This window comes from Sinohyriopsis cumingii, chromosome 9, assembly GCF_028554795.1.
Source record: "Sinohyriopsis cumingii isolate HCF-2022 chromosome 9, ASM2855479v2, whole genome shotgun sequence".
In the NCBI taxonomy this organism is placed as follows: domain Eukaryota; kingdom Metazoa; phylum Mollusca; class Bivalvia; order Unionida; family Unionidae; genus Sinohyriopsis; species Sinohyriopsis cumingii.
The window spans coordinates 8,218,452-8,241,911 of NC_142969.1; the positions used below are offsets into that span (position 1 = coordinate 8,218,452).

At 36.3% G+C, this 23,460-nt stretch overlaps 1 protein-coding gene across 1 annotated transcript in view; it reads left to right on the plus strand.

Moving 5' to 3' along the window:
- The window catches only part of LOC149791238 (uncharacterized), a 57,072-nt gene extending 35,114 nt beyond the window's left edge, over positions 1 to 21,958 (plus strand). The window contains exons 9-10 of the mRNA XM_089969724.1: positions 16,447 to 16,540; positions 18,827 to 21,958. Coding sequence (XP_089825850.1) covers positions 16,447 to 16,540; positions 18,827 to 19,064 — 332 coding nt within the window. The 3' untranslated portion in view covers positions 19,065 to 21,958. The remainder of the gene's footprint in view (positions 1 to 16,446; positions 16,541 to 18,826) is intronic.
- The last annotated feature ends 1,502 nt before the right edge of the window (positions 21,959 to 23,460 follow it).

Consider the following 23,460-nt stretch of genomic DNA (forward strand, 5'->3'; position numbering starts at 1 on the left):
GAACTGATAAACAGAGGTTCAGAAAATAAGAGAAAGGATTTATATTTTCAAGAAGAACAGTGTGATTGACTAAAACGTGATTTTAATTAGCTAAAAAAAGAAGAAAAGCAAATTTTCCAAACCTAATTATGGTTGTTTTAAAGTGACATCTACATAAATTGTTAAAGAAAATTATTCATTCTACTACAACAATGTAGAGTAAATGAAAATATCACAGATTATTAAAGGACGAATTGTATGAAATTAGAATTCGCTAATGTAGTAGGTTCAGCTCAAATATATATTCAATTAGAACGCACATACTTATCCAACGAAAATATGCAAAACGTTTTCAGATAATGTAATTATATAGAAAGATCAAAAATTGTTTCTTTTGAAAATAGAATCTTGAGAAGAATATTTTTGAGACCAACAAACAGGAGTTTTACAATATCACCATTGATCAACTTACATATCAACATTACAATCACAGAACATATAGGTTGACATTATCAGTACAATTCCTCATGACTATTACGCAGTAACGCACCGATAGCCACACAAGATCATTATGATAGTGACCTAATTGCATGAGATTAACGGTAAAATGAATATTATCAGTAAAACCGTATTCAACGTTTATAAATTAGTCGTAATACATAATTTGTTATGCCTCAAAAGTATAGGAAAAGGCTATTAGTCCACACAAACGTTTCTTTTGTGTCTAAGGCAGTGATATTTTGAAATCCACCTGTTTTCCAGAACATTCCAGATATATTCAGTGCCGAGTAAACTTGGAATAACTTCTAGAACTTTTCATCAATATAAATAGCAATATAAATACAGGGTCGTTAATCCAACCAGTTCAGTTTAGTTTCGGTGGCCTAAGTGGATATATATCTGCATTTTTCTGCGATTGCATCAAGACGCTGCAACCATCCGGTAGACACATTTTGCTTTTGTCTGCGGCCCATTTATCAAGACGTATTCTGTGGTATCATCTGTTAAAAGGTGTCAGGGATGCGAGGCATATTTCAGCATGCCTGTCGGTCATTAATACAAACCCTGTGTTCCTCGTTTCACCTGCGTGCAACGAAAAAAAAAATTATGGAAGGGAAGATGGAAAATTGTTGCTCGGAATTTAATGTTATAAAATTTGTTAAATATTTTAATGTTGCATATGTTTTTAATTTTAAAATGTTTTACAATTTTAAATGTTATTGAAAAAATATACTGTATAAGAAAATTGATGCGAGAATCTCCTTCACATTAGTCATGGGTGAAATAAATGTAAAATTGTAGGATGGTACAGCAGGGAAAGTGAGCCGTGAAGTTCGTAATCCCACAAAGTTTCCGGGAATCAATTGACCACTCAAAGAACTGCTACTTATGCATGGTAGACCCTTCCAAACGTCAGACTGGCACGAATGCACGTGTTATCACGTACCCAGACATTCCGTCGTCCATCGCCACGGTGCCACGCTGCCCTGAAATCGCCGTACCCACTCCTCCGGAGAGAGAGCAGCCTTCTATAGAAGAGAGCAGCACGTCTGAGAGCGAGGAAGACGTTGAATATCCAGATGGCAATTTCTGAAGTAGAGCTGAGGAGAGAAACCCAAACTACCCCAATCAAAAAGAACTCACCAAGTTAATTGCCAAGCATTTGACGTTTAGGCTCATGCACTGGAAGCTGTTGGATGAAAGTATGCAAGTCGCAGATCAGAGGAATCGTCTCCAAGCTTTTTTCAGCTTCTTCACCCGTCAAGATGGGATCTACTTCTGTCACAATGTGACGAGTCTTTTCGAGACAATCGGATCACCTGTAACCAGAATGAGTAACACTTATTGACAGCTCATTCAGGGGCATCAAAACCGTGCTGCTCCATAATGGGAACAAGTACCCGTCTCTTCCTTTAGCTGGACGCCTTGAATTATGAAGATTAAAGCTGGGAGGTCATCGGAAACTTTAAAAAGGTAGCATTCCCGATGTATCTCAAAGGAGGTGTTTCTAAAATTCCCTGCTATGTTTGCCTTTAGGACACCAATTCGCACTACCACAGTTAGTACAGGCCACAGCGGACCGATTCCTCTGTGGGGACGAACAACAGCAAGTTGGAGTCACTGGTGGACCCACGGAAGGTGCTGATGCAACCAAAGCACGTCAAATTGGGACTTTCGAAACAGAGCTCAAGATAAAGAATCAGCAGCCTTCAATACTTTTTCCCGAACCTGTCTGAGGCAAAGGTATCTTCTTCAGACCACAGATAAAGAAGATCTTGGAGTGTAATTAATTCTCAAAGAAGCTCACTAGTAATGAGAAAGCGGCTGAGAACAGCTTTGTCATAGTGGTGCGGAGAACTTCCTGGGCAATCACAAAGAAGAAAAAATGTGTGGAACTGGTTGATGCTCTAGTGGATAACTATGATACACTGGGCTGCAGGATGTCCCTCAGAGTCTATATTCAAGGAGAACATGGGTGCATACCCGGAGGAGCAAAGCGAGCCCTTCAACTAGGAGATACTTGACTGTGAATGGCGCAAACAAGAATAATATAACGAGAACATGATGGGAGACTACATTTGGGGGCTGATTCGTGAAAGTGATTTACAGTATAATCGTAAATCCCGAGAAATCTCACTTCTAAATCTTTAGTGGTCATTTTTGTTTTAATTTAATATAAATACATGTTAATTTTGATTCGTGCTTTTTTTCTTCAGACTGTATTTAAAAGAAAAGACACAAATTAGCCCTTTTTCATTAGAAATATGTAAATTTCAAAATATCACTGTCCTGATCGCAAAATCAATGTTTGTAGGGAATAATAGCCATTTTCTTTGCATTTAGGCATAAGCATTGACGAAATAACACTTACTAATCAGGAACAATAGTTTCTTTACATAGTGTAAATACGTTCGCTTTTAAGTTTGTTTTATTATGATATGCGTATTGTTTTGCTTCGTGTTAGCATACTGAATGTATATTGTTGCATGCACGAATCACTCCCAATGTTGAAGCACTTTATAATCGTATTTAGCGTAAAACATCTCTTTCCCCCGCATCCCACCCGCCTAAAGCTATTATAGATCGATGTATAAAAAAGCTAACGGAGACCCGGGGAAAATCTTTTCCAGCATGGACCGTCTTTCCATCAATGAAACGATTAAAGTATCAACGAAGGGTTGGTACGCTTGAAAAACTACATTGTGCATGGTCTCATACGATTAAAACTATGTCATGAATCCTCGTGGCAATTCATAGTTCGGTTAAAAACCTATATATTGTTATGACTCAATAGGTACAAAATAAAGTATAAGACAAAAAGCAAAATCAACAAATTTTGCAAAGAATTAAAAAACAATTTAATTATGAAAGTTATAAATCAAAAATGTGAGTGAGTTAGATAATTATGAAATGAATCCAAACTAGTCCATATAAAGGTACATGAACTTCGTAATCAACGTGAGGTGGTCAGGATGGCGATGTTCATAATTCTTTCGAATAATTAATAACATTTCCAGTATCACATTGTAGTCCAAAGACTCAGTAATTTTTTTTATTTTCCACTGAACCGTCCAAACAAAATTAGTTTCCACTCGACAAATATATAAGTACAACATAAAATACGTCTTCTGACTTACAACAGGAACCCAACAGGTGAAAAAGTTGGAATCAGTCTGATTGCCTAAGTTTCTCTTTACATACTTCGCAACAGACCCCATGTGACAGCATTCACTATTTATTTTACGACGAATTAAGCAATTTCACCCAACCTCACGCAGTCTGTAGGAAACTACGATCGCATTCTGGAAAGGTAGAAATCCTATAAGTCATTGACACAAAAACTGGAGTCACACACTCCGTCATCAAATCACTTGGTTACCATTCACACTTGTCAATCAAGCAATTAGTATTCCAGGAGGTTACCAACCACCGTTCAATGCCTTGGTCAATCAAGCAATCAGCGCCCACAGTTCGGTCATCAACGCCCGATCACCTCCTATTCGACCAAAAACACAGTTCACTCAGCTCTACGGCTGTTATGTTCAGAGTTACAGCTGATAAAGTCAACTTCTATTGTTAAGTATATAGCTGGTATCACGTCGTCTACGATCCGATCTACAGCTGCGACATCGATCAGCTCTACAGCTGCGACTCCGATCAACTGAAAATATATTTAACAATGTGTACTGTGCATGACACTGGCATATACAATAAAACGTAATGAAGTTGTATGCGGTAAGTTTTACATATAACATTATCGGCACAATGATCACAAAACAATACACAGTTTAAGAAGTAATCCTACCCGTGCCCGATAATAATCCTACGGTACTAAGGTTTCTTAAAAATGCTACTTTATATTGCTAATATACATCTCTTGCTAAGTGACAAACAAGAATATAAAATGTTTGCATTATACTACGTAAGCCGAAGCTATCTAGAAAATATGCAAAACTAAACGTGCTAGTACATCAGTTATAACATATACACACGAAACTAATAAATAATTCACATACCTCTACATATGAAGATGAACCAGTCCTTAAAGTAGACCGCTCACGGACCAAACGTTCCGTAATGTGTAGATTTAGACTTACATCGTCTGTGCGCATAAGTATTCTGTACTTTTAATCGAAAGCCCTTCGCACGTGCGGCATATGATGAACCGAACTCACTGTTTCGAAATATTGTACAATATACATAAATCACCCTCCGGTATGGTCGTACACAATAAACAAAAACATGAGTATTTATATTTAATAAATTCAAGCATTTATACAATTATGTAACAAACGTCTATTCATAAAGCCTATGCAAGTTTGTAACACTGATGATATGAATACTGAAGATAGATCATAAGGGACGTGTACCAATACCGTTATGATAATCCGCACTTTTTGTATGTTACTTGGTACAGGTTCAGTTTCAACGTTTTCATCCAGCGAAAAGCAAGGCGAATAAACGACTTCATGATACTTTCTGATGGGAAAAATTGCACCAACATTTCGTTAACGATAGATGCAATAAAGTAATGTTAGAATACAGTCATCAAGTGACATACACTATACACTATGGCAATTCCGTTCATGACTACCAAAATAGATAGGCTATTCTAGAACATATTGCTCATGTCTAACTTAACAAAGACTGATTGGAAATTATGTAACTACGTTTGGACTAAAACACAGGACTGGTAGAAAATTGCATATCGATTACGTGTGCCTTTAAATCACACGAAGGAGTAAGGATTTCTTAAATTCGATCAGGACTTGGCCAAACTAAGTCCCCCACCAATATTAAAATAAATTCGTATGGATCTCTTTTTAAACTTGTTTGCATTTGGGAAATTGTATGACGCCTTTTCCATGGGCACGATTAACTTTATATATTATATTTTTTTATCTAAGTATAACTGTAGTCGTGGTGTGCATAGTTAGCTGGCTGTCGGTACAGTGCTAGAGAAATACACTGCTGGTTCGACAGAAGGGGGGAGGACAAATATTTTCCGTATTAATTTGGGAGAGAGGAGAGGTTTGCTGAGTTGTAAATAAAATGGAAAGACAAGTTCGATGCATGTGTCGATTGATATTAATTATACCACTATACATACATAATTCCTTGAGAATTGCCGTTGACATGTCTGATTTAACCTCTGAGTTCACATGGATGTTAGTTGACACCATATGCGCTCGTTTGGGTTTTGGAAAATTGACACCAAATAATAAAAATTGATCGATACACGTCGTATGACGGAAACAACTTATATTCAAAAGCTTAAGATGGCTCTGTGTGTGTGTGTATTGACCTCAAGAAAATACCGATTGAGAAGTCAGTTTGGGCTCTGCTATAAATGTTAGAAAGGGATAAAAACATGAACGCTGTGGGAATATATTAGATTCTTGATAAAATATAAGATCTAGAAAATGATAATTATCAGCATCACTCGAAACTGAATACTGATCATATAAAAGAGAAATCCTACGTGGACGTACAGTAATTAGTTCTACTCTCACTTTTTGTCAAAAAGCTCGTATAATACTGAGAGAGAAATATGATAGACGAAATATACTTCGACGACGGTTCGTGCAATTGAAAAATTGTATAGACGCAGAGATGTACGCAACGTTTGTTTAAATATTCTACGGCAACAAAAGGAACCTAATTACCAGGGAAGGATTTCATTAATTTTTTTATTACTAAATGAATGACATTGATGTTGACATCTCGGAAGACAATGCATTGGCATAATTTTGTTTTTCATTTCCTTGAACCTGTCCAGATCGGCTAGCAGCGCTCTGAATTTATATAGTAATGGCAGCGTCAGCAATGGCTTACGAATATTATGTACTGATCCTAAACTCATTCGTTTATAGTGTTTGCAATGACAACCTCATGGAAATGTCTTTTGAATATACAGTTGTGATCCTATACTCTATAAGCAATACCATAGTATGCTCCATGAGCTTTAATGGAGTCCGCTTAGTATAGTCTCTGTTGCTATCTAAAGGGCATCTCATCGATCACTAAATTAGCGAGTGAAGCCAACGATTAGTTGGTGCTAAAAGCTACGTGGAATGGTCATTCACCGACTAATATTATGTATTTTTGCCTTACGAACAAACACCAGGCGCTACCCCAAACACTACAAATATGCTAAATATCGTCGATATATACCGTCGATACGCAGAAACTGTACCGTTTTCATCTAAATAGCTACCCAAGTTGTAAACGCATATACGTCCGTGGACCATTAAGGTGACCAAATCTTTTGTAACTACATCCAGGACAAGAATTTCTCAGAGACATAACCGACAGATGAAACATAATGGGGTTAGAATTTGACAAAGACATGCTAAAGTATATCGCACCATACCTACCACCGTTCTTTCTTTCGGCGGATGGGGTAGGGTGAAAAACTCTAAGGGATATATCTCTAGTGCGCAAATGGGCCAGGAGTGACATCATTATGTGCATCTCTATCACTGTCAGGAACAGTATCGTTTTGCACCGGACGTTGATTTAATTTCAACGATGCCTGGGGTTATCGCGTCCCGTAGATTTGTCCGTATTTAACACGCCGACTCACGGTGTTCATGTCCAAGCAAGTTTTTGATCAATGATGCCCCAGTATCTACTCGTACTCCACAGTGAATAGTTCAATGGCTGAACATAGCGTCGGCTGGTGGACAATAACTGCGATCTTAGACATCTCGTCATGTGATATGTTTCTATCAGCTATTGAAACTCATCAGTGATTGCTTCGATTTCGTAAGCGCCATCGGAGATCCCGTGAAAATGAAAGTCAGGCATACCATCCGGGCGCTTTCTTCATGACAAAAGTAGATTATTAGGCGATAAACAACCAATTAGATCTGTTATAATATCAGACCAACTATAACAGACACGGATTTGCACCAGGGAAATATAACATCAAATTCCAGTTTTGTCGTCGACACCGATAACAGTTTTCGTGCTCGGAGTTGTATTTTCCATTATGATGTCATGTCAAGTCATGATTGCAGAGGCGGCATCCGTATTGAAGTACTTGTATTCAAATTTCGTCGAGGTGGATTGATTTATCAATCACTGTGCACACCACTAATTATCTCGTTGACCAGCAATATATATACAATAGATTCACTGACGCAGGTTATGTACAACCACTAACAGTCTGCTTTTAGTTCTTTAACTTCCTCGTTCAATATGATGTAGACGCGTACACTTCCCATGAGGATTTCTAAACGATCATCCTGACGGATATCATTATCTAACACACCCTGGAGTTGAATAGCCTTGCGAGCGTACTCGCTGAATGCAAAACGTATTGTATTTCGCTGACGTTTTTCCTGTCAGCAGCTATGTTGTAGCTGCCGGTTTCTGCCGTGATATTTGGGTCAGAGTGTACCTGATGTGGGTTTGTGGGTGGTTTATATCTCCAAGAAAGGTTTCCTAGCCTCGTTGATTCTTAATCACATCATTTTCCCCAGGTAATATATTCGATGGGATCCTGGTGAACTTCCATGATCAGGCAAAAATCCAAACAACGGAATAGACACCGATTGTTATCGTAATGATCTCTTGCACTGTACAATTGACCCTGCGGGGCGACATATTGCTGATTGACGCGCCAAATGGCATACGTTCACCGGAGCAGGTAACCCCGCTGAGAGGACAACTTTAATAACAGCCATTATGAGGGTACATTATTGGTGGAATAGCATCTAAAGTGTTAGCATTCTCATAATGGAATCCGATTAGTATATCCATTGTAGTCATTGGAAAGGAAACTAAGCGATCACCAATTTAGCTGCTGTCGCTCGTGGTGATAAAAACAAATTTGCCAACGATCGGTTGGTGCTAAAACCTTTTTGGCAGCCTTATTCATCGACTAATATTATGCTTACGAACAAACACAAGGGGCTAGCACCCAATCGTCACGCACACTACAAATACGCTTTGACTATCGTCGATATATGCGGTCGATACGAAGAAACTGAACTGTTTTCATCTAAACAGCCACTGAAGTCGCAAACGCATTCTGGTGCATATCCATGCGTTGACAATTAAATTGACCAAATATTTTGCAACTTTTTCCAGGACAGGAATTTCTCAGAGATGTAACCGACTAGCTTCTTCATAATAATCAGCGCATTCGCGGATCCAATACTATAGAGAATTATCAGCCATATGTGATGACTGGCATTGCTCTTTACACCTAGTCTTTCATCTCGCCCTGGTGTTCAGCCATGTCCAAACATTCATAATGTCTCCGTTGGCTCAGGAAAGAGTTAATCTCATATTATCACTCGTGGAGTACTTGTCTCTCATCCTCACTGGATCAAAGCTGGAATCACCCCATTATCTGAAGAAACTATGATAAATTTGTAATTTAACATGGTTGGTTTCTCTCATGTCGTTGAAGAAGTTATGTGTGGGCGTTAACACATCAGAACAGTTTCTAAACAGGTTAATAACAGTGATGTTTTCCTAGAACCCTCTACACGATTCAGATAACCAAGTTTGTGACTCACTACTAAATCCACTTGTTGGCTGAGATAATGATATTTCAGCATTACTATCGTTGAAAAATTATTTTGCGCATTATAAAAAAGAAATTTACTCGAAAATCGGAGTTGTTTTTGTCTTAATTATTCAATAACCATATGGGAAATTTTACATAGTGTTGTTGTTATTTCCTTTCATGAACATTCAGGCAGTGTTAGCACAGGATGTTTATATAGTTCTGGTAAGAGATCTTAACCAATGTAAAATGAATCCATGGCTACTCTATCCGCAATGGTGAAAAATCTAGTATTCATCGATCACAAGTCAATTCTTGCATAGGCGATCATGGAAGTGTAGATTCGTGTTTGATGTTAGAAACTGTATGTTGTTCATGGTCTGAAGAGCTCTGATACCCTTGTGGTTAGTTTACGTATGCTTATATGCCCAATGTCGTTAGCATCTAAAATTGATACACTCATCGCACCTTGTCATGACTCGGGAAGACATACTTGTTTTTGCGGTTTATATGTGATAATTAATTTACAACTGTTGATATCTGCAAATCCAGCCAATTCAATGTCAACGATAATCCTGATTGATACGCGCGTAAATTCATATGTCGATGACCTACACGTTCAAAAACAGACAGCCATCAGCCACGTCCAAGAAACTGGCTGGGTAGCACGCGACCATGTCGACGGAAACCACGTCAGCTTGGCAATAATCGGTATTCCAAAGACCATCATCACCTTATTCCATGCAGGATTGTTGGAACTATTGGAGAAACGTTTTCGAGTTTATGTGCATTACCTTATTCCATGCAGGATTGTTGGAACTATTCGAGAAACGTTTTCGAGTTTATGTGCATTACGTTTTAGGTACGAAATACGAAAACACGGATATTTTTACAAATAAAATTTCCGCAGGATCAACTAGTAAATAGTTATTTTGTTCATATCACGTAAATATAATATAATCCCACCTTGATGAGATATGCATTGTTGAAGTAAACATCATCGATGCCCGTGAACAACCAATGCGGTAATAACGACTTCAGCGATCATACTAGACTAACCATGTTTGCTGATTAGATCAATATTGACTTTTGTTAGCCATTCATCTTTAATGCTAGTGATACGTATAAGTCAGAGAAAGACTCTATGTGGGAGAGCCAATAGATAATTCCACGAGCCTGTGTATCGTTTATACTAGTATAAAGATTTAGACATGGCGACTCATATTCAATGTACTACGTCGAGTATGCGTAGTAAGAATCAACTGTAAACTCGTCCCTTGATTAATGAAAATATTGAGACCATTCTGAATATATACGTGTGTGCGTGTGTATGTGTGTCAGTGTTGATATGTCTAACACGACGCAGTTTCGAGGATCCATACATTGAAAGTCGCGAGAAATATCTCTCGATTCCATTGGTTGTAAACAACTGAAAAGAACAACTGAGTACGTATAAAAGGCGGAAATCTATATTTGCTATGCATACAGCTGTATTAAATACAACAGTTAGATATTTCCATGAACAGCATTTCAACCACTCTTCACTCTCTGAATCATGATAAATGATAAGCACCTATGCTGGCACTAGATCATGACTAATTCCTGAACTGAGCAACATAACAAATAATACCATTATATATACCGACACTCAACATCATTGCAGTTTAGTACTTATGGACAGGCCAGTTTGGACTAATTTTCCTTTGCAAAATTCAATTTGTTCCCAATGTCACATCAGCCATATTTGCATCAATTTTATTCGTCACATGTGTGTGCAGATAACAAACGAAAATAATTTCGGTAGCAATACATTTTGCCTTTCTATTTTGCGGCGTATATATATATATATATATATATATATATATATATATATATATATATATATATATATCTCGAATGACAATGCTTTAAAGTGTATTGGATCCAGCAAGGGATCACGTATTCAGGGATTGATTAGATATAGCCAGTAAACGGACAACGAACAGTGCGAAACTAGTATCTAACTAGCTAGAGTTCTTTCCTCTCTCAAATGAGTCTTTTTCAAAGGCAAATACCAAACATAGACAAGACAAAAAATTAAAACTGAAAAATCGGTAATGTCTGTTTCAACATGTATTAAATCTTTTAACTTTATTATGTTTCAACTAGTTGTTTTCAGCTTGTTGAGGATACTGGAAAATGTTTGTATTGACCTACATATTGATTAGCTTTAACAACATCTGTTATTTTATGTAAATTTTGTGTGAGAGCAAATTATATCCAGGATACTTCATTGTTATAGCAGTTGTTCGCTAGTAACGAAATTTAGAGAATTATTTAAAAGCAAACATGTTGTCTGCAGAAGATAATTTTATTTGTACATGGTTGTCGTTTTCTAGTTTTCTTGGTTTAAACCGATTGGTTTCAATTTTCTAATACGGCGTATCCAGCTAGAATCCTTTTCATTCCTGGTTTGGGAACTCCTGTTGGGGTTGTGAGCAATTGCAATACGTGTTATATCACTGAAAGTGTGGCCAGGAGAGGAGAAGTGTTCTGCGATCGGGTTTCTGTACAGCTTCTTTTCCATCTAATCAGATCTATGAAGGTTGCTCCATTTTTGTAGCTTTACAGTTTCTCCGACATACTGAAGAATATAGATCTTACATGTGATGAGATAAGTGACATTCTCTGTTTTGCACGTTATTTTGGACCATGTATGTTTAGTTTTTCTCTAGTCGCTGTTGTGGAAATGTCGAGCCCTCTATCATATGTAGTGTTTTGGATGACAGCTGCTTGGCAGAAGATACTGGTGTTTGTTTCAAGTAGATGTCACACATAGCACCTGGAACAACGATAGCGTCTTTGACATCCGGTATATCTAGTCATAGTAACATAGCGTCATTGACATCCGGTGTTTCTAGTCCAAAGTACCATAGCGTCATCAACATCCAATATATCTACTCCTAACTAAAAGAAACCTCCCAAACTATATCATTAGTTGAAGATTGCTCAAGAATATAAAAATAATTAATACAAATATTAATGGCAGTTCACTAATTTTCCGAAGCGATCAGTGGATAAAGTTAAGTGCTATGCAATGATTCGGGTATCATCCTGACCATTCTGCAATAGTGTGCCTTGGGCAAAGAAACAAGCAAACCACATATTTACACCTGTTTCCTATGTACATATTGCACCGATGGGACTAATATTGTGTTGTTATGTGGTACAGTTGTAAATTTGTGGAGCTTGAATAACAGCATTCTCCAAATCCAATTGTCCACTTTTGTCATTTGACACCACAAATTCACCTGTAACTCATAGTTTATAAAGAAAAATTGACGTATAATGCATTATAATACCTTCTGAAGTATATGTTCGTTCAATTCCTTTTGTACTTCCAAATGGATATGATTGCTATTGTTGGCAAAGCTTTTGGTACATTCTAGTGCAGACAACAAATATGTTATTTATCTTGCAATATGTATTGATCTTAAAGGTTCAGTATCCCCATTATGAATACTAATCATGCATTTATAATAATAATAATAATAATAAGAATAATAATAACAATAATAATAATAATAATAATAATTATAATAATAATAATGATAATAATAATAACAATAATAATAATGGTTGTAGTACTGTAGTATTTAACAATTGCACTCGAATAAAGTGCACAAAAGCAGTTCCATTAAAATCCACCTATCTATATCAGCTGTGAGTCTGTGAGTGCGTAAAACTTGATTTAAAATGTTTTCTTATCTTGTAGGATATTGTACTTTGTTGCATATGCATAAATCACCATTACTATTGAAACAATCATTATAGCACCGGATTTGATGGGGAAAAAATAATCCCCTCCAGGATAAAGTTATTATACATCGATATATAATATAACTAGCCACGAACCGGGATAAATCTTTTCCAGCATAGACAGTAACTCGATCAATGAAACAATGAAAGCATCCACTGAGGTGCGCCGCCTTCTGCACATTAAAAATAATTGCGAAGGCTGCAGTATTAATACATATGATTTTTAAAGAATAAAAGCAAATGGTTCCACGTGGAGGATCGACAAACTTTGGTTAGCAATGTAGCTTGTCATATTCTTGGATATGTTCCCATCGTGTATGACGAGGTTTCGGTCCTCTTCCACATAACCAATATGGGGTTGTGCATTGTGCAAGGCGCATAGCGGGTGAGTAAATATGATGTAAATTCTTCACAAATCTTCCAAACTGCCTATGGATGCCTCCGTCACACACCAAATAAGAGCCACGAAGATTTCAATGATATCAAAGGGAATAAATAACTTTGTGATATTTTTTCTAGGGAAAACTTACGTCAAATTCTCGTTGACTCAAAGGTCAGTATTCTTCAGTAAAGATTACATTATTATCTAAACTTTTGTTACGGGTCATTTATTCACTATGGTCTCGATGTACTTCAGCTACTTAATAGCAGCGATATCAATGGCTTCCGAATATAGTGTAGTGATCCTAAATTCCTTATATGGACAGGACCATAATGTGTTATATAAGCTTTTACAAGTTTACTATTGACTTCAACAAATGCCTCTTCTTACATAAAATATATGCTTGTATTTCGATCTTGTAGATTTAAACGTCCTCGTTTGTTTGGAACACGTGAGTCGTATGAATAATTTTGATAATCGCGAACGGCTTCGTCTTTGAGCACGGGAGCGTCCCTGTCAAATGTATAATCTGATGCATGTTTGGACATATTATATTACTAGAATGCTAGCATTGCAGTTGATTAAATGAGCGATGATTTACCAACGTGGACTGCTAGCGGTCTGTGCCAGTCTCACTTCACCTCCCACACTAAGAGTAGGGGTTATATCTTCGTCTTCTATATATACCAATGTACCCAAACACCATATACAGTATCACATGATGCCCTGATTTTAAGCTGGTTTCTACATGTAGCTATGGTTTCTTGTTATGTTTTGGTCACATGTTAGACGGGATTCTTCATATACATGATGATAACGCTATACAAACCTCTCTGGTGTCCAACAAACTTGCATCAGATCCCCTCTCTATTGTATAACAATAAATATATCAGTCCCTAAGCCTCCACCTTTATCTGCTACTAAGAGAAACACCCGAATGATAAATTGAACCCAAATAATACATGGCATCCAAGCACCCCTCGTAACGTAGTTACTTCCTACATTAAAACAACTTGATAATTTCCTGCGTTCATTGCTTGACAAACATGCCCCAACAACAAAGTGCAGAGTATCAATAAAAAGGTATTATACGTGGTACAGCAATGTATGGGACCAGCTTGCATCTCACTGCTACAAGAGGCCGCCGTAAAGGTGAGATGCTTTTGCATTCCAACCGACACACTATTAATGAGCAAATGTATGAAGCCGCTAAGAACAATGTCACAGACATAGTCCATTTAGCGAAATCAGTCCACTACAGTGCTAAGATCAAAGAAAGTTAAACCTGCAAAGAGCTCTCCAAGATTACTAACAAGCTAATGTCTAGGAACGTACGTACACCATTTCTATCTTCCTTCTCTTCAGTCGACCTTCGGACCTGTTTGTACATTTCTTCCTTGACAAAGAACAAACCATGAGAAATAAGCTTGACAACAAAATTTCAATTGACTCGTCGTCACCATACAGTTGCGATACAGAATTCAGCAGTAACCGTTAGCAAAAATTTTAACCTCTCTCTCTCTCTGTGGATTTAGTACGTACAATCGTGATGAAGACTACACAAAAGTCATGTGATCTTTATCCGATTCCGACATCACTGCTGCTTGTATGATTGGATCCAACATTGCCTTCACTAAGTGATATTATTAACACCATTATAAAGCCTCTGCTGAAGAAATCAACACTCGATCATAGCGATTTAAAGAACTACCGCCCAATTTGTAATCTTCCATTCATGCACAAAATCTTAGAAAAAGTTCTTCTATACCAACTTGTATCTCATCTGAATTCAGTCTTTTTAGCAATCTAAAGTCTGCATATCGCTCTTATCATCTTACTGAAACTACTCTTCTGAAAGTAGTTAATAACCTTCTCTCTGCTTTGGATAGCGGAAATATTACTTTCTTCGCCCTCCTTGACTTGTCTAGAGCATTGGACACACTAGATTTTGATATATTACTTCACCGTCTCCAGCATGTGTTTGGCATTCACGATACCACCTTACTGTGACTCAAGTCCTACTTGGTCAACAGTACACAGGATGTGCTTATAAATGCAATGCATTCCAGACCAGTTGATTATGTTGTGGTGTTCCACATGGTTCTGCTCTTGGACATGTTCTCTTCATTCTAGACAATCACCCGCTCGCAAGTCTGAACGACCATTATTCAATGTCTCACTAATTGTAAGCTGATCACACCCAAATATGCAAATCTAGCCACCCAACTGAAGTTGATGCTACCATCCAAGGTGTAGAAAGGTGCATTGACTATGTCAAATCATGGATGATATGAAACAAGCTGACTACATTCTGATTAGAACGCAAAGACTTTCTAATTCACATCCTTTACCTCAGGCAATATACATCAAGGACACCAACATTAAATTCACACCACCAATACGAAACCTGAGTTACTCTCGACAGTACTCTCTCATTGCACCAACATGGCATGAACATATGCAAGGCTGATTACCTTGAGCTGAGACGCATCAGCTCCATTCGCATTTATCTTTCAGTTGATGCCACTAAAAACGTTTGTGTTCCTTAGTACTTTCAAGGCTGGACTATTGTAACTCAATGGTATCTGGTTCATCTCATTATCTACTCAAGAAACTTCACAAAATTTAAAACACAGCTGCTCAGATCATCCTTAGAGTACCATAATCAGAGCACACGTACCCCTGCTCTGTACTTAACACTTTATATCCATTTGATCCATAATCAAACACAAAATTTGTTCTCTGTGCTACGTTTTACTCACGGGCTCCAGTCCGCATACCTAGCCGAACTCACCCACGTGTACACACAAACAATATAATTATCCTCTTATTCTGACACTTGTATTGTCATTATTCCCACTATGAAAATGAAGTCATATGAACAACGTTATTTTGCATACCAGGGCCCAGCAATATGAAACGAATATATTGCCCATTGAACTTATACACAAAGACACAGTGATCTCATTCAAGAGCGCTGTTAAAACTTATATATTTCGATTGCAGAAACAGACTTAAAGACCAAATAATGATTTCTTAACCTAAATATGTTCAGCACGTTTTCCGTGTTCTAATTTGATGTTTTGTTTTAATCCTATCATTATATGTTGTCCAATTGTGTATAGCGCTTAGCGCTTCTAAAGATTAGGCGCTATACAAAGTCATTATTATTATTATTATTATTATTATTATTATTATTAATGTTATGCTCAAATGCCAATTTTTCTTATGTTATTTATATTTACTTTTTCAAAATCGACTGTAGACATTACCCTTGTCCTTGCTGTTGGCGTTCCATCAACGAGTCTACTTGTCATCAGTGTACTCTTGAATGTCTACTTTATCAGAAAGAGGCTAAGGTAAGATGTAATAAATATAAACGTTTTATGCAAAATACATGTTCCACGAGTATATCATGCTTTTTGACTTTCATGCCATAGTTAACTTGAATAACAAAGATTGCAGTGCGTGGATATTAAGATCATTTATTGAAAATATTCTCTTCTCCGGACGCAACATGTGTAATTCAATTATGCCATTTATCATGTGCAATTGTTGTAAAATAATGAAGCCGGTTTTCAATTGTATCAAGATAAGAAATTCACAGCAATTGTATAAATGAGATGTTTGTTTACAATGTACTCGAGTCATACAAGTATCTGACAGAACACTCGTCCAACAATTGATTTAACACAATGATTTGATCTGAGTTCAACGGTTGATACAAGTCACTGATATTGTTCCTAAATTGGACAAATCATTGCATATAACTTCAACAAGTAATCTGACGAGAAGAACGTTTGGAACGTATAAACTAACATAATTAATAGGTGGATCTATTACCATGGATGACAAATGTACAGAGCTGATAAACATTATAAACAACGTATGAGTGTATCACCAACCGTGATACAAAATAAGAATATAAGAAGTTTCAACCACAAGATTTATTAATTGATTGTTGATTTAACTCATACTGTGATATTGAATAATCTTGATTCAATTATGGAACATGTGTCTCTTGTGGCGTCCATGTGAAGAACACGATGAATTTCCGGTTGCATTGTGGTCGTCGAATGGTCCACAACACGACAACGCACCGAATTATATGATTCCCCATCAAAACAGCTAAACTATAACGACTGTGCCGTGACGTACACGAAACACAGTTTAGCAAGAACATACTAATATACATTACATTCGCTCTCATGAACTTTCTTCGTTACGCTTTAAGTCATTTTATGCAAACAACAATTATTATAATAATCACGTACGTGTACGACTCTTAGTCCTACAAGAATAATCAAACTGACTTATAAGAATTCGAACACTGCTCATCCTTTAATGCATGAAATCTATTTTTAAATTCAATTTGTCTGTTCTTTTATAAAAAGCTAACATATATTATATTAAATAGCATAACGTATATAGTCATTTAACATGTCTGACTCGCTACAAAATTTGATTTATTTCATTAATTTCTTCCGTAACATGGCTGGCTGCAGATTTAACACTGATGTCAATGCGATAATCGTGGTTATCTTACCTCTTGCTGTGCCTGTAAGGTTGTCTTTGACATACCAGATGAGCGTGACACGACACCATACCATCTTAGGTTTGCGTTTCCTTAGGGTTTAAACAGATCTTCATATAGTATAATAGCACACATGAGATACATGGCTTAAGTGTGAGATGTTCAGGATCATTCGGTAACATCTCATCTCTGAAGCATTGATTATTTCATCTAGTTCGATGTCAGGGTCCATACCCCACATGTGCACTTGAATACGAACTTGCCGAGAGAACGCACACGCTTGATATTGGACCCAGGCCTAAAGTTGCTGTGCTACCAAACAGGCTTCAGCCTATTTGGTGCATTGGCTGTCTGTGCAATCCTAGAAAGAACTTCAGGTTTTGAGCCTTCATTTGAAGTTTTAGCACCTATGTACTTGAATCTCTTCAATGTCCTCAGCTTCGGCACATTCGCTCTTATTTTCTTTTGGATGCCACTGGGATTGTTTGACATTAGCCTGGTAATGTCAGTGCAGATCTCCATCCCATACCTTGGTGATGCCTAAATGAGACGGTTTCATGTGGTTTCCACATGCAAAATGGCAACAAAAATAAATGAATTTTATATTTCCCCTACAGCTGGGAACTGCTAAAAACCAGATTTTATTCCTGGCAAAACCCATGGCAGTGTGATAACACCAAGTGTATTTACTCTATAAATAGACTTAATCTATTTTGTGGATCCATAGTTCCACCTATATAACACTTGTAATCTGCTACTATGTTTCTAGAAAATGGCTTCAACATTAATATCGGTTTAATTTTGCTTCATAAGCTAGAACAACATATTGGTCAAGCTAGCTCAGGCATCTTGCCAAACGCGCGTTTTTTATTTTTCATATTATCCATTTATTTTGTTTATTAATCTTTCACACTGACCTAAATTAATTGTATTTTTTCTAATATTTCATTGATAATGACAACATATTTGGGGAGAAATTATGAACTAATTCACTGGAATTGTTTGACACAAATACCGATATATATATATATATATATATATATATATATATATATATATATATATATATATATATATATATATATATATATAATGTGTCTGTCGTTTTTAGCATGCAAATTGAGACCACAAATGAAATACAGTATGTAACTCCTATGACACATGAAGTTGAAGGACAGAGATATGACACTATATCCGTGGCACTCAGCACTGAAATCAGAAGTATACCAGAGATACACAGTAATATCTCCACCTCTACGGCATCGTACACATTGCCGGGCCAAGACCATGATGGATACTTAACACCCGTTACAGCTGGAGCTAATGTTGAATACGATTATTTTGAATGATTCCAAACAGAGAAAGAGAGAGTTTTGCCTTAATGGAAATCCGAACATAGAGATTTAATCTTATGCTTGACCATTGGGCTTAATATTTCATAGTTTCCAACTTTTCAGGACCATTCAAGATTGTCATAAATACCCGTTTACGATAAATCTAATTATGTGCTGTAATGCTACTAATGAGGTTAGAAGTAAGTATGGTCATGCATGCCTAATAAGATTGTATTGTTTGGTATTGTTCTTTTCAAAGTGAAGTCTCCTCGCCGCTAATACAAATGGTGCCATGTCACATAGATGATTAATACATTACAGATGCCATGTTTGAACAATTATCTTATTCTTCCATTATAACAACTGTGATAAGATTATTTGGATGGAAATGTTGTAGGCCTGAAATTATTGCTTTTTATTGTTACTCAAAATAATAACATATTGCACATACCATTATACGTGTGATGTGATTTTGATTTTTTAGGTAGGTTTAACAATTTTTCAGTCATATCGCTACGATGTCTGCAATGTGGCAGTTTATAGTGATGTCTAGCACTGGATCATCATGCCGCAGACATGTAGCATGATGACCCACCCAGTCACATTATCCTGATTCCAGGCCGACCAGTCCTAACGCTAACCTCTTAATGCTGAACGCCAAGAGAGGCAATTGTTAGTACCATTTTTGTAAGTCTCTGGTATGACTCGGTCGGGGAACGAACCCACGACCTCACGCATCCTAGGCGGACGCTCTAACCACTAGGTCACCGGAGCGGTTATTAACACTTTACTCGATCCTGAAAACGTTGAATTGGTACTATACACATCTAATGGGAATATAACATGATATTGTAAATGTGTGATGCCCACATCAACATCAAAAGGAATGAATTTGGGAATTGGGATTATATGTTTTTATATTTTCTACATTTAATGTTGTTTTTACCTTATTACCTTTAATAATGTATGCATTGCTTAGATATTTACTCGCTAAACAATATGTAGACTTTATATTTAAATAATTTCCTAATTGAATAATCGTGTTGATTATTTCGTCATCGCTAGTATTTTCTTTTCTGTTTAGTTTTCTAACTATGTATAAAGAACTAAGTTTGATATGTTTAAAACTGTGTGATATTGCCTGCATTATATCTTGGTATTACGATAGTTTGTGTATCTAATAATTACAAAGGCGTTTTGTTTTAACTTTCTGAGTACATGCTATTTTTTCAACACATATTTCATCACATGGTGCGATAAATCTAAGTCTATAAGTAATCACTTTGTTCACCCATCATCATCCGGATTGATGTCATCTGTGTAGTGAGATTTCGATTAATACATTGAAAAAAGCATGACACACGAACGCACTTCATTTTTAATCCTTGAAAGACATTTACGAAGAGCGGAGATATTCTATTTGCCTACGCGCGTAAATTTTGCTTACAGTCATTATGTGAACAAAGCTTCTGATGTCCTTCTCCAACACTGTTTGGACGATTGTAATGATGCTTCTCGTATTAACTGCTTCGATGCTCATTAAGGTTTTGTTTCTGTTAACACTTCCAGTCGTGCAGAAAGCCTTTTTGATGGTTTTGAGTAGTTTGTCGGTTCTCCTTTAATACAACCTGCTTTATTTCATTTGGACTTTTCATGATGGAAAAATGATTGGTGTAGATGCCAAGTAAGATCGTATCTTAATATATATTTTACTGAAATATATTGGACAACGTATTTTGGGGAGAATTATGTTCTAATTCGCTTTAGTCTGCACATTTCGACCATTAAATGCATGTATAAAATGTAGACATGTGATGTATAGACAAATATATTGACTTTATCAGCTTCCTCATTTTACTAAATATTTGTAAACATACATTTGAAAGAGAGATACTTGGATACTGAGGTAATCATCACTGCATGCAAGCTGATTGTAGGACTTGAACTGATTGTATGCTATAGGTACGGATTCAATCCACTCCTCTCCAGGTATATTGGAGAAAATATTGTCTTAATTGTTGAAAATAAGGTATATTGTTAATCGATATTGCCATTATGATCCATCCTATACAGTTTGTGTTGCGAAGATAGAGCTACGTATTCCGTCGCAGTGAAGAAAGTAATGAAATAAGACTTCAAGCTACGATAAAATAAATGATGTGTTGATGAAATTTATTAATATGATTTCAGAATGGATCTAAAAATGGATTAAATTATCACGGTTAGGTATGAATCGATGTGCTATGTGTTACCTGATCACTCAAAAAGTTAACATAATGTCGTTTGGAGTTTATTTACATTGTGAGTGATGAGGTAATATGTATACATCAGCGAATATATGTCAAGAGGCGGTGGTGATTAATTATCGCCCCCTTTCTTTATGGTTTTGTTTATCATTATCTAGGAAATGATCAGCCATGGTGTTACTGACCGTTTCGAGCAAACAATGAAATAAGATATGCAATAAATGGATGGAATAACATATAGCGAGGCAGATATGTAGAATAGAATAACACCGTCTCCCGGATGCAAAATGCAACAATTTAATTAATTACATAAACATAATGAAAATGAAAATTACATGTGAATGATTCGTCTCTCCCAAATAAAGAGTTACAAAATCGGTGCGAAAGTCAATTTGCCTTTCTGTTAAATTGATCGTTTATCGAATAATGTGAAATTCTTAAAACAATTTATGGTAATCTAGACATTTATACATTGTAAGTTCGTTTCAATTCTTTCACTTTCTTTTGTATTTTGGGGATATAAATGTATAATATAGGTAAATTTAATCTTGTAGCCTTTAACCTTTTATTTCTACTTACTTTAAGCCTATAGACGGGACATCATACAAGCTTGATATAAATGTATATATATATATATATATATATATATATATATATATATATATATGTAAGAAGTTATCAGGATCAAAATGTTATCTTAAGTGGTCTTATATTTTGAGTTTTTCAGTGCGCAAAACTATTTATACATGAGGGAACACTAAATATATGTATATATATAATATGTTTATATATATATATATATATATATATATATATATATATATATATATATATATATATATATATATATAATACTAACTATTGCATTACATGTCAGCGTGTTCATTGCCATACGATATTTGCTAAATTTTTCTCACTTCTGTGTAACTCATACAAGACCGTATGCAATTCACCATCGCACTATAATTTGATTCGGGTTTAGCTATCCATCTTGTTAACGGTAATGTGACTCTTTTATTCGAATATAAATGTGTTGTTCGTGCATTTGTATTATATGTATACATAGCAAAGCAATTTTGTTTTTATAATTTTTGTTCCTTCCGTAATAGTTATCTGAGTGCGTGAACACTATGAGTACTCTCTACTACCTCGGAATTCATATCTTTCGTAAAGAATACAGGCGTCGATCTGTCTGTATTTACAGACAATTAGAACAATGACTTAAATATTACCTGTTTCTGGAAGCATCAATAACGCAAACAACATGGCGTCCGGTATAGGTCCGGTGATTCGTCATCCATACACCCATTGTCCACGTGTATCGCTCGAATTATGGGACATGATCAGGACACATATTTCCTTGCATGCATTGCGCCAACTACATTATCTACTCAATCGAAATAATTATCCAAAAGCATACTTTCCGAAAGTTTGTGTTTCATATCGTCGAGGAAAGTTGCATTCTACACCGGGGAGGTCTGTAACATGGATATGACTTCTTCTCGTTTTTACTGAACGTCCAACGCCAACATCTAAATTGAAACCTTACCGATAAAACAATTTCAGTACATACTGGACAAGGACGTTATGTTGTTGCATAATAATTGCTCCATGCTTAAATGGACAACATGCTGAGAAGCGAGAAGACCGACTTATCCGTGTTGATTATGTACCACATAATATGCTAAGCATGACCGTTCATGGCAAAGCAAACTATCTTTGTATTTATTTGTAGTGCGTCTTCAAGAGACGTTGTCTTGAATGAGGAAGACGTTTATATATTTTATTCAAGCCCTAATCATTAGAATGAGCCTAAAGAAAGAGTGTGTAAATGGCATAGTATCACTATTATGCAATACAAAACCTATTTAGATGTTGCTGTATGAATCGGTACACGCATGTACGAGTCGTACATGTTGAGTCTAATCGCTTACTGTTGGTGTCACACTGAAAGGCAACATGTTCTTTCCAACTCCATCTTGAAAATGAGAAGTATAAATTGTCTAAAATTAGTTAGATCTGCAAATTGCAACATTCACACTCAGCTTGCTACATAATATTTTCTTCCACAGGCTGGTTACGTGATACTTTTAAAAGCCACACCTCACAGCTGGAGTAAGCACGTTTGACTGCGAACCTACGCGCCTCATTGCCGGATTAATATT